This window comes from Oryctolagus cuniculus, chromosome 11 (assembly GCF_051225735.1).
Source record: "Oryctolagus cuniculus isolate XC-2025 breed Fujian yellow rabbit chromosome 11, ASM5122573v1, whole genome shotgun sequence".
In the NCBI taxonomy this organism is placed as follows: Eukaryota; Metazoa; Chordata; class Mammalia; order Lagomorpha; family Leporidae; genus Oryctolagus; species Oryctolagus cuniculus.
In genome coordinates, this window is record NC_142877.1 from 38,492,959 (window position 1) to 38,504,931 (window position 11,973).

Sequence of the window (11,973 nt, forward strand, 5' to 3'; positions counted from 1 at the left end):
AGTCGACAAGAATATGGAAATCTCACTCAAAAAAAAACCTAACAGACTAGGGAATTATAATAACTTAAACCATTCTTCTATCAAATAACTTAGGCAGAACTGTGAGGATGGAGAGGGGTATTACTAACTTTTAAAACCTTGACTAACCATGTTTCTTTTTATTAAACAGACTTCCAACCCACTAGAAAATAGTATTAACATTTGCACATACTCCAAGAATGGAAAATATAAATTTTCCAAATTTCCCCACTTTGAATTTCCTAGTGAGCCTAATGTGAGTATAAGCATATCATGAATTGTCAGGAAATGCATACGTCATGCAGAAGACTGGACCTTTGGTGAGAATGACTACCATTAAAAACTTCTTAGCAGTCAGAATGTTCAAGGAACTTCTGTCAAGTAGGATACCTAAGATTGAAGTTCAAGTCATTTTCTATAGTGAGATGCAATCTTTCATTATACTTAGGCAAAGTTTACCTCACATAAAAATTAGACATACACAAATGAAAAAATTTTTCAGATAATCTCTCCTACTTTGGAGCAAGATTTATAATGTTATCTTGAGAAGGATTCTTAAAAATAATTTATTAATTAAATATCTTCCTCATTCTTTTCCAAATTCAGAACAAAGGTCTATAGTTGAGAGTTGCACAAAAACTTAAAATCAAAAGGAAGCCTTTCTGAGGCAGGCATTTGGTGCAGCATTTATGACCCTGCTTGGGATACTGTATTCCATAATGGAGTGCATGGTTTGAGTTCCAGCAACTTTGCTTCTGATCCAGCTTCCTGCTAACACACGTGGTGGAGAAGAGCAGCAGATGGCTCAAGCGCTTGGGTCCCTGCCACCCACTCGTGAGACCTGGATTGAGTTCCTGGCTCCTGGCTTTCACCATGCCCAGCCATGGCTATCACGGGCATTTGGGTAGTGAATCAGTGGATGGAAGATTTCTCTATCTCTATCTTTGTCTGTCCCTTTCTCCTTCAAATAAAATGAGAAAAAAAAATCTCAAATTGAACACAATGACATAAGTCTATGATATTTCTGAATGCAGGTTTTCTTCCTAGCCTTGCTCCTTTATTACCATCAGCAAAAACCAAAAAAAAAAAAAAAAAAAAAAAAAAAAAAAAACCATCATAGGCAACAAAAAAGAGATGTTATATAATAAAACTGACACCCCAAATTACATAGATCCATAAGAACACAAATACACATACAAAGAATGATTCAAAAATCCAAACACTATAAACCCTAGAATTGATCTAATTAAATCCTTTTTTGTATAATATTCCTATTAAAAGAGGTCTAGAAGGAATTTTACAGTTAGAAGTCCAACAGTCTGAATTCCTTCAATATAGTCCAAACACAGAATTACTTTCAACTCTGCCATAATACTACAGTAGCTCAACTGAACTCCAGTATTCTTGAGAGAAACAACCCAAAGAAAAGAACTCATAGCATAAAGCCACATGCTCCTTACAAACTGCTAAGTATGGTATTGGACCACAATCTCCTAACAGATTCTGCTAAGATGACTACATCTAATAAGGTCTACACAGCTCATCAAGAAATGGCTTAGAAAAGGCTAGAATAATTCTTTAAGTTCTCATCATTACAAAGTAAAACATGACAAGCTCTGTATTTATGTGTTTTGATTGGGTTAAAAGACAAAACATTGTTTGGGGGCAGTATAAAATTATTCTAGAATGTAATGATTGATTCCTTTTTTTTTTATTCTAAAAAAGGAAAGAAAAAAAATCACTGCTTTTCCAGAAAGCAGACACTTTGTGCTAGGGAGCACATTTCATTTCTAGGGTACTAGGAAAAGAACAGAAGTACCTAATGTGTAAAACACAAACAGTAAGTTACAAGTTGCCCCGTAGTACTAAAGGCAAGAATCAGTATCAGTATTCAAAAAGTGTTTTAAAAAGAGCGTAACTTACTTTTACTGTCCCAGGCTAACTGGGCTGTGTCTGGTGCTTCTTTGTCTGCACATGGCCACCCACAGCCTGTCTTCTAATTAAATCAATGCTCTACAGCAGAACAAGCAAACAAGTTGCCTCCCATCTGCGTACAGCTCTTCAGGACACATTTCCCTTGGTCAGAAGGTGGAAATTCTTGGGAGAGGTGATTTTCTCTGCCTCTTCACAAGAAGAACATGGATACTTGGCTGGATGCAACTCCATGAAGTGTAACTGTGTATGTACACCTCAAAAAATAAAACAAAAAAAAAATGCAGAGAAACATAAAGACTCCATAAACAACTGGAATACATAGAAATACTGAAGCACCACTGGAAATACTGCTAAACAGGCAAAATGGGATCTTTAAAATAATTAATGACATCAAGTTTAAAAAAAAAAGAAAGGAAAGGATAAAGTATGTAAAGTCAGAACTCAAATTTCATGCAATGAAAACATTCTAAGTACTACAAAGGAAATCTACTTTACATATATAAAAGCAGATACCCCCAAGCCCCATTACAGAAAATGAAAGATATTATCAATGGAAGAGAAAACTGAGGCTTTCAAGAGTGGTAGGTCTAAAATTAGACTCACTACCCACATTACAGCTAATGGGCACTTACGTACATACAAGCTAAATGCATCAAGCTGTCTTTCCAATGGTTCAGGCCTATGGGAGAGGGGAGAGAAAGAAGGAGCAAGGAACAACTGAAATACTCAGCTACCCTCTATTTATGGAAAGATTTCTGCAAAACAAAAAAATATGCCTGAAAACAGAGGTGCTAATTTATTTAAGTAACTTCAAACCTTCCAAAGCAGAAGCCCTTCTTTTTTTGCAATAGGGACAATTGAGGTTAGTGGTTAAGATTAAGTTGCTCCTATCTCATATCAGAGTTCCTGCTTTCAATACCTGGCTCCACTCTTGACTTCAGCTACTTGCTACTGTAGACCCTGAGAGTAACTGAGTTCCTGCCACCCATGTGGGAGACCTGTCTTGAGTTCCTCATTTGACTTCAGCCCCAGCCTGAGCCACTGAACACATTTTAGCAGTGAACCAGGAGATGGGAACATGCTCTCTTGCATTCTTTCTCTCCTCTCTGCCTCTCAAATATTTTTAGTTATAAAAACAAAATTTTGGGCCAATGCCGTGGCTCATTTGGTTGATCCTCTGCCTGCGGTGCTGGCACCCCATATGGGCACTGGGTTCTAGTCCCGGTTGCTCTTCTTCCAGTCCAGCTCTCTGCTGTGGCCCGGGAGGGCAGTGGAGGATGGCCCAAGTGCTTGGGCTCCTGCACCCGCACGGCAGACCAGGACGAAGCATCTGGCTCCTGGCTTCGGATCGGCGCAGTGCCAGCCTTAGCGGCCACTTGGGGAGTAAACCAACAGAAAAAGGAAGACCTTTCTCTCTGTCTCTCTCTCTCTCACTGTCTATAACTCTACCTGTCAAATAAATTTAAAAAAAATTTTTAAACAAACAACTGAAGTGGGGTAGAGACCACAGCATGATTACACTTCTGCTAACAAAGAAATCCCATAAGTAAACTTCCTGTAAATTTGGTGATGGAGAGGGAGGCTCCATCAGCCCTCCCTAGTTTCCCTTTCCATCCTACATGCGTCTACATGTCAGCAACGAGTCATACCATCTCCACGACCACTAAGCACCTACACCTTAGGGTATTCCTTCTAACCTCTGGAGGCACACAAATAATTCCAGCTGGAAGTAAAAGGCCTAGGAAAGGGAATATGACCTAAGCATGTAGCTACGTAGAGGCCTGGGCTAAGGTCCCCCTGCAACAGACTACACAACAGTGATTGACATTTTGAAGACCCCTGCTTTAAACAATTCCATGCAGAGGCTGGTACTGTTGGTGTAGCAGGTTAAGCCACCATCTGTGGTGGCAGCATCCAAAATGGGCACCAGTTGGAGTCCTTGCTGCTGTGTTTCTGACCCAGCTCCCTGCTGATATGTCTGGGAAAGCAGCAGAGGAAGGCCCGGGTCCTTGAGCCCCTGCCACTTACGTGGGAGAGCCAGAGGAAGGTCCTGGCTCCTGGCTTCAGCCTAGCCCAGCCTTGGCTGTTGCAGCCATTTGGGGAGTGAAGCAGCAGAAAGAAGATCTCTCTGTGTCTCTCTTCTCTCTCTTTCTAACTCTGATTTTCAAATAAACAAATCTTTAAAACAGAGAGAGAGAGAAAGAGAAAGAAATAGAGAGAGAAAGAGAGAGAGAGAGAGAGAGAGAGAGAGAGAGAGAGAGAGAGAGAAATGCAGGGGAGTGCCATTGTGGCACAGCAAGTTAAGGCACCACTTGGAGCACCCACATCTCATACTCCAGTACCTGGTTCCATTCCCAGCTACTCCACTCTTCCAATCAGCTTCCTGCTAATGTGCCTGGGAGGCAGTAAATGATGCTCCAAGTAATTGGGTTCCTTCACCCATGTGGGGGAACAGAACTGGAATTTCTCGCTCTTGGCTTTGGCCTAGCCTAACACCCATTACTGTGGGTGTTTGGGGAGAGAATGAGTGGATAGAGATTTCTCTCTCGCTCGCTCTCATTCTCTCCTCCCTCCCACATCTTGCTCCCTTTCTATCATTCTGCTTTTCAAATAAATAAATAAATCTAAAACAAAAAAACATACGTATGTAGATCTGGCTCTGCATGTAACAGGCTATTGAAAAATAAACAAATGTATACCAATATTATAAATAATAATATACATATATAATAATGCAATACCTACTTTCCTTCTCTCACATTCCAAAACATAAGCCAGTTTAACAAGAAGCTACTTCGTAGAAGATTTTCCTAGAGTTTATCAGCAACCAATATGCTGGATTATATAGAGATGGAAAGGCAGACTGTTTTTAGCAGAATAAAAACATGTGCCCAATATAATCTGCTCTGTAAATGTTAAAGCCTTTGGATAATAAGCCCGTTCCAACCACAGATTACTAACTCCCTTACTGTAAGGGAGATTTAAAAAATGAATCAATACAACAAAAGAACTGCAGGGTGTATTTAGATAACTTTCAACAAGATCATTTTCACAAAGGAGTGTGTCTAATTTGTCATTTACTAAATGAAATTTAAAAGCTATTCCTATCACTTTTTTAAATTTTTATTATTTATTTGAGAAATAAAGTTACAGACAGAGAGATGGAAAGACAGAAAGGTCTTCCATCTGCTGGTTCACTCCCCAAATGGTCGCAACAGCCGAAGATGAGCCAATCCAAAGCCTGGAGCCAGGAGTTTCTTCCAGGTCTCCCATGCTGGTGCAGGGGCCAAAGCACTTGGGCCATCCTCCACTGCTATCCCAGGCCACAGCAGAGAGCTGGACTGGAAGAGGAGCAACCGGGACTAGAACCCGGTGCCCATATGGGATGCCGGCACTGCAGGCAGAGGATTAACATAGTACACCATGGCGCCAGTCCCACCAACAATCAGTTTTTAAAATTAATTGATGAAAATTCCTCAAAGGGCACAAGATACTCAAAATCTCTGCTATACTGTTTTCTCACTGAAAACTATCAATATTTCATATTTCACCTATGACTCTATATTAGACCTTTTTATACCAAGTCTTAGCACTTTTTTTTAGAAAAACATCAAAAAGCAAAGGGAGGAGCCAGCGCTGTGGTGTAACGGGTAAAGCCGCTGCCTCCAGTGCCAGCATTCCATATGGAAACCGGTTCGAGTCCTGGCTGCTCCACTTCTGATCCAGCTCTCTGCTATGACCTGGGAAAGAAGAAGAGATGGCCCAAGCTCTTGGGTCCCTGCCCCTGCGTGGGAGACCCGGAAGAAACTCCTGGCTTCGATGGACGCAGCTCCAGCCATTGCAGCCATTTGGGGAGTAAACCAGCAGATCAAAGACATCTCCCTCTCTCTCTCTGCCTCTGCCTCTCTGTAACGCTGCCTTCAAATAAATACATCTTGAAAAAAAAAAAAAGGGAATTCAAGTATTCTGAGTAATTTTCAGTCAAAATCTATGAAACACTTTCTGCCTTATTATCAATCCCAAGAAAATTTTGGTATAACTAACCCAAATCTTTATCTAATTTCCTCAAGAAGAAATTCACACTAGAAGCTATACAATGTAAAATGTACAAAATTATGGTATGGAATTTTAAGTCTACTATAACTTTCTGAACCAATTTCAAAAGCAGCCAAGAAAGCAACTGTCTTCCAAATGTACAGTCCCACATTAAAAAAAAAAATTGTTGGCCGGCGCCGCGGCTCACTAGGCTAATCCTCCGCCTAGCGGCGCCGGCACACCGGGTTCTAGTCCCGGTCGGGGCGCCGGATTCTGTCCCGGTTGCCCCTCTTCCAGGCCAGCCCTCTGCTGTGGCCAGGGAGTGCAGTGGAGGATGGCCCAGGTGCTTGGGCCCTGCACCCCATGGGAGACCAGGAAAAGCACCTGGCTCCTGGCTCCTGCCATCGGATCAGCGCGGTGCGCCGGCCGCAGCGCGCCGGCCGCGGCGGCCATTGGAGGGTGAACCAACGGCAAAAAGGAAGACCTTTCTCTCTGTCTCTCTCTCTCTCACTGTCCACTCTGCCTGTCAAAAAAAAAAAAAAAAAATTGTTTTCTCTGCTAAGAATGAAATCACAGCTGTGCTACCCAATGAATAGTTTTCACTTTCTTATTATTTATAGGGATAATCTCCAAAAAGCCTTACGAAACAACTGGGCCGAATCAATTTCACAATAAATAATCAACAAATAATCATTAAAATATTATCTGTAAACTGACCTTTCCAGTTCCTTCCCCATATTTTAAAGATAAACAAGGAGCCAGCACTGTGGCACATCGGTTAAAGCCACCTCCTATGGTACTGGCATCCCATATGAGTAATGGTTCGAGTCTTGGCTGCTCCACTTCTGATCCAGCTCTCCACTATGGCCTGGGAAAGCAGTAGAAGATGGCCCAAGAGTTTGGACCCCTACACCCACATGGGAGACCCAGAAGAAGCTCCTGATCCTGGCTTCAGATTGGCCCAGTTCTGGCTATTGCAGCCATTTGGGGAATGAAACAGCGGATGGAAAACCTCTCTCTCTCTCTCTCTCTCTCTCTCTCTCTCTGCCTCTCTGTAACCCTGCTTTCCAAATAATAAATATTTTTTAAAAAAATAAATTGAATTTTGGAGTCACATCATTTTCATTTCCACACTGCACGACAACTCTTACACAGGAGCAGCCACCTTCCCTCCTGAACTCTCAAGGGAGAAGCTGTTCAGTTTAATAGGTAAGGACTTTTACACCATCACTTCTTTATTTCAAAGAAGGAAAACCCCCTCTTAAAGTCCAGAAGTGTTAAGTCTTAGGATGACACCACTTATCTGTGTGGTGGACAAAAAAAGGCACACCATAGAAGATATCCGTTTCCAAGAAAAGTTCCAAAATGATGTGTCTAGGTGGCCCACATAAGTTCCTTTAGTGTGTGACTATATACATACAAACACACTCACACACAGACATACAGAGTTCCTTTTCCTTCACCTTGTCTCTTCCTTTTCTAAGGCATCAGGTTGAAATCAGTCTATTTTTTACTAACTGGGAATGTACAAATCATCATACTTTTTTTTTTTTTTTTTTTTTTGACAGGCAGAGTGGACAGTGAGAGAGAGAGACAGAGAGAAAGGTCTTCCTTTGCCGTTGGTTCACCATCCAATGGCCGCCGCGGCCAGCGCGCTACGGCTGGCGCACCGCGCTGATCCGATGGCAGGAGCCAGGAGCCAGGTGCTTTTCCTGGTCTCCCATGGGGTGCAGGGCCCAAGCACCTGGGCCATCCTCCACTGCACTCCCTGGCCACAGCAGAGAGCTGGCCTGGAAGAGGGGCAACCGGGACAGAATCCGGCGCCCCGACCGGGACTAGAACCCGGTGTGCCGGCACCACTAGGCGGAGGATTAGCCTAGTGAGCCGCGGCGCCGGCCTTCATCATACATTTTTAAATATAAGGTCAAATACTATTTCCAGCCAGAAAGGATCATTAAACCATTTCAGTCCTTTCAGTCCACAATGAGTAGAGTGTTCAGGGAGTTCACATCCATTTTAGTATCTGCCTAAGTAATAATATGTAACAGGCAAGTTTAAAAAGTACAGTTTCTTTAATTAAAAAATATATATCCCAAAGTCAAAAACGAAAGGTATGATAATGTCCATATCTATTCAATAATTAGGACAAAACTTAGCTCCACTGAATATACTGACCTAATCTATAAAGAGAAGCAACATAACACAGTATAAATCAGGCTCCTTGGATTTTTCTCAGTACTTTTCAGTAAACTGAAAGCACACAATAGGGTTACTTATATTTTTATACATACAGAATATATTAGAATCCAACGTTATCTCTTTCCATCACCCAAACTATTACCTCTTCAACTGAGCTTTGCAGTTAGAATCCGACCCTGTTTTAAGGAATTATATAAAGTTACAGAAACTGCAGGGGGCAGTATAAGCATGACTTAATTCTTAAGATTCAGGAAAATTCTTCCAGTAAATGTAGCCTTAGCCTTTAAACTACTAACATGCATTTCCACAAGACACTACAGAGATAGTGGGCATTTAGCCTAATAGTTAAGATAGCCACATCCCACAGTGCAGTACCTGGGCTTAATTCCCAGCTCCAGCTCCTGACTCAGCTTATTGCATGCAGACCCTGGGAGGCAGCAGTGATGACTCAAGTAATTAGGTTTCTGTTATCCACATGCAAGACCTGGATTACATTGTTGGCTTCCACCTTAGGACCAGAAGGGGCTGTTGTGGGCATTTTAAGAGTGAACCACTGGAGCAGACGCCGTGGAAAATCCTCTGCCTGCGGCACCAGCATCCCATGTGGGCACCAGTTCTGGTCCCGGCTGCTCCTCTTCCAGTCCAGCTCTCTGGGAAAGCAGTGGAAGATGGCCCAAGCCCTTGGGTGCCTGCACCCGCATGGGAGACCTGGAGGAGGCACTTGGCTCCTAGCTTCGGATAGATGCAGTTTCAGCCATTGCGGCCATTTGGGGAGTGAACCAGCGGAGGGAGGACCTTTCTCTCTGTCTCTCCCTCTCACTGTCTGTCTGTAACTCTACCTCTCAGGTAAATAAATAAAAATCTTAAAAAAAAAAAAAAAAAAAGAATGAACCACTAATGGGAGCTCTTTGTCCATCTCTTTCTCTTGCTCTCAGTCTTGATCTCTGTCCTGTGCCTCCCAAAAACATAAATAAAACTTCTTACAAGAAGAAAAATACTGTACAAAAATAAATTTAAAGGTATTTAAAATTTTCTCTTAAATGTAATAATTAAAATTGGGGAGGGCTGGGCCGGTGCCCTGGCTCACTTGGTTAATCCTCCGCCTGCGGTGCCTGTATCCCATATGAATGCCGATTCTAGTCCCGGCTGCTCCTCTTCAAGTCCAGCTCTCTGCTGTGGCCCAGGAAAGCAGTGGAGGATGGCCCAAGTCCTTGGGCCCCTACACTCATGTGGGAGACCAGGAAGAAGTACCTGGTTCCTGGCTTTGGATCAGCGCAGTGCCAGCCATAGCGGCCATTTGGGGAGTGAACCAACGGAAGGAAGCCCTTTCTCTCTGTCTCTGTCTCTCACTGTCTACAACTCTACCTATCAAATTAAAAAAAAAAAATTGGGGAGGGCTGCACTAACTAACTAAGGCAGTATTCTATGCCACCATGATCCATGACCTATTTCTATTTTTTAAAATTGTTTAATTCATAACTGCACTCTCAAAAAGCACAGGTAATCATTCAAAACTATAAATCTCATTTATTCATGAGTATCTCATTATTCCAAAATGTATTTTTAAGAATAAATAATTTTGGGGCTGGCACTGTGGTGTAGCGGGTATAGCTGTTGCCTGCAGTGCCAGTGCCCCATATGGCTGCCTATTTGAGACCCGGCTGCTCCACTTCTGATCCAGCTCTCTGCTATGGCCTGGGAAATCAGAAGATGGCTCAAGTCCTTGGGGCCCTGCACCTCCATGGGAGACCCAGAGGCAGCTTTTTTTCCTGGCTTTGGATTGGCACAGGTCTGGCCATTGGGGCCATCTGGGGAACGAACCAGCAGATGGAAGACCCCCCCCCCCACCCCGCCCGCACGCCCTCTCTCTCTCTCTCTTTGCCTCTGCCTCTTTGTAATTCTTTCAAATAATAAATAAATAAATCTTTTTTTAAAAAAAGGAAAAATAAGTAAACCCTTTAAGAGTAGTATTCATCACTGGGGAAAACTGGAATTAAACACTCAATATGATGTAAATATGACATTTGAAAATTATTCTAAGATGAAAAGAAAAACTTAGCTTCATTCAATTTTATAATAATAGTTGCTATTACAGCATATTCCCAAACTACTCATTAATCTTCTTTCCCCAGACCCACACATACTCTGCACTGGTAATATCAGGACACCACTTCCTGCACAAAGGAGAGTCATTTTCAACTAAGTTTAACTGGATTTAGACAAAGTCCTCCTTGTGTGTGCTTTGAGTAAAAGTGAGATTTGGTGGTAAGTACACCCTCTTTCTTGCGTCACTTTTCTTCTGTAATCCACAATAAATAATTAAGCTGTCTTTGACGTAACACTTATCACTAACAGTCACCATAAATCTTTACCTCACATATATCATTTCCAAAGCACCTCATAACAGTAACAATTGCTAACAGTTAAAAGGTTCTTACTGTGTGCCGCATAATATTCTGAATGAACGTCACATACCAACTCAGTTAATTTTCACAACTCTTTGATATAGGAATTATCCTCATATTACAAATGGGGAAACTGAGTCAAGGACAGACTCTGATGTACCCAGGAACAAATGGCTAATGATGGGTAGAGCTGATAGAAAATATAACAGTCAAAATGGGAGGGCACCACATATCCCCATGTCAGATGCCTCAGCGATCAAACTAGAACAGAACTGGGGCCCACTATAGATGTTCACCTTTCTTGACTACATTAGGACAAGATGAGAGGGTTATCAAGAGAGATTAAAATCTACAAAGCATGACCAAAAGGCTAACTCCACAATAAGCTGGGGAGCATACAGAAATCATAACCAGGAGTTGTGGTAAACTTGGCCATTTTCACAACGCAAAGCATGACAAGGCAGGTGACCTGATGTGACAGACTAAATCCAGCCAACTTGAGAATGTCTACTTTAACTATCATTCATCCCTCAAACTGATTACTGTTTTATCTTCATGTCTTACTTGATTCCCCAAGCAGCCTTCTCAACCAGGAAAACACTGGTCCACAAAAATCCTTTAACTCACTAACACAAAGACACCTTCTCTAACTGAAGAGCAAAAATCAGTCTTATGAAGGCCTCAGTATCCCCAGTACAAACTTATTGAGTTTCCAGGTTAGAAGAACTTAAAGGCCCTCACAGTGGAGTACAAAGAATCATGACAAACTTAACGAGCCTGTCCACTGAGGTCCTCAACATCCACTGTACCCTGGGGACAGACTAGACAATCACGCTCGAACGAGAGCACTTCATGTAACAGACAGCATCAGGGTATACATCTAATCATCAGGTTCATGAGGAAACTGCCCCTTCCATGTTAGGCATTTCTAGACAGCTGGAAATTCTCTTTTCTAACCAAGAAAACACATATGTCTTTTAAGGAATTAACTTCAAGAATCTTTCACTGAAAATATTGAGAAATGTTAAGTACCCAGTCACCACTAATGTTTGTATTCATGAACCCCGAAAAAACAAAGAGAAAAGGCAACAACAACTTTTATGTGACTCAGAAAAGTCCCTAATGAAAAAAGCCTACCAATATCAATGGCTTCTTCATAAAAAGGATAATACTGTCAGGAAATACTCATGATCAAATTTACAGTTGACTACCCCAACGGTTTCATGTCATTTCAGAACAAGGAACATAAACTCACAGATATCAAATAAAACACAAACAGAGAGAAAGAATACCTCAAGTTCCACCAGAGCTGCAGTCACTGCATCTGTCGCAAGAGCACCAGCTTGTAGCTTTTCAATTGCCTATGAAACCAAGGGCAGAA

At 42.0% G+C, this 11,973-nt stretch overlaps 1 protein-coding gene across 15 annotated transcripts in view; it reads right to left on the reverse strand.

The window, feature by feature from the left end:
- Positions 1–11,973, reverse strand: part of TASP1 (taspase 1) — a 361,007-nt gene that overhangs the window by 327,799 nt on the left and 21,235 nt on the right. For 13 of the 15 annotated variants that reach the window (XR_016215997.1, XR_011380008.2, XR_011380009.2 and 10 more), the window contains one exon: positions 11,885–11,953. Coding sequence is in view for 8 of the 15 variants with exons in the window: in XM_070052103.2 (XP_069908204.2) it covers positions 11,885–11,953 (69 nt within the window). In the remaining 7 variants the exon portion in view is untranslated. Of the gene's footprint in view, positions 1–1,941; positions 2,208–11,884; positions 11,954–11,973 lie in introns of those variants that run through there. The other 2 variants (XM_089307337.1, XM_089307341.1) reach the window with 2 other exon arrangements.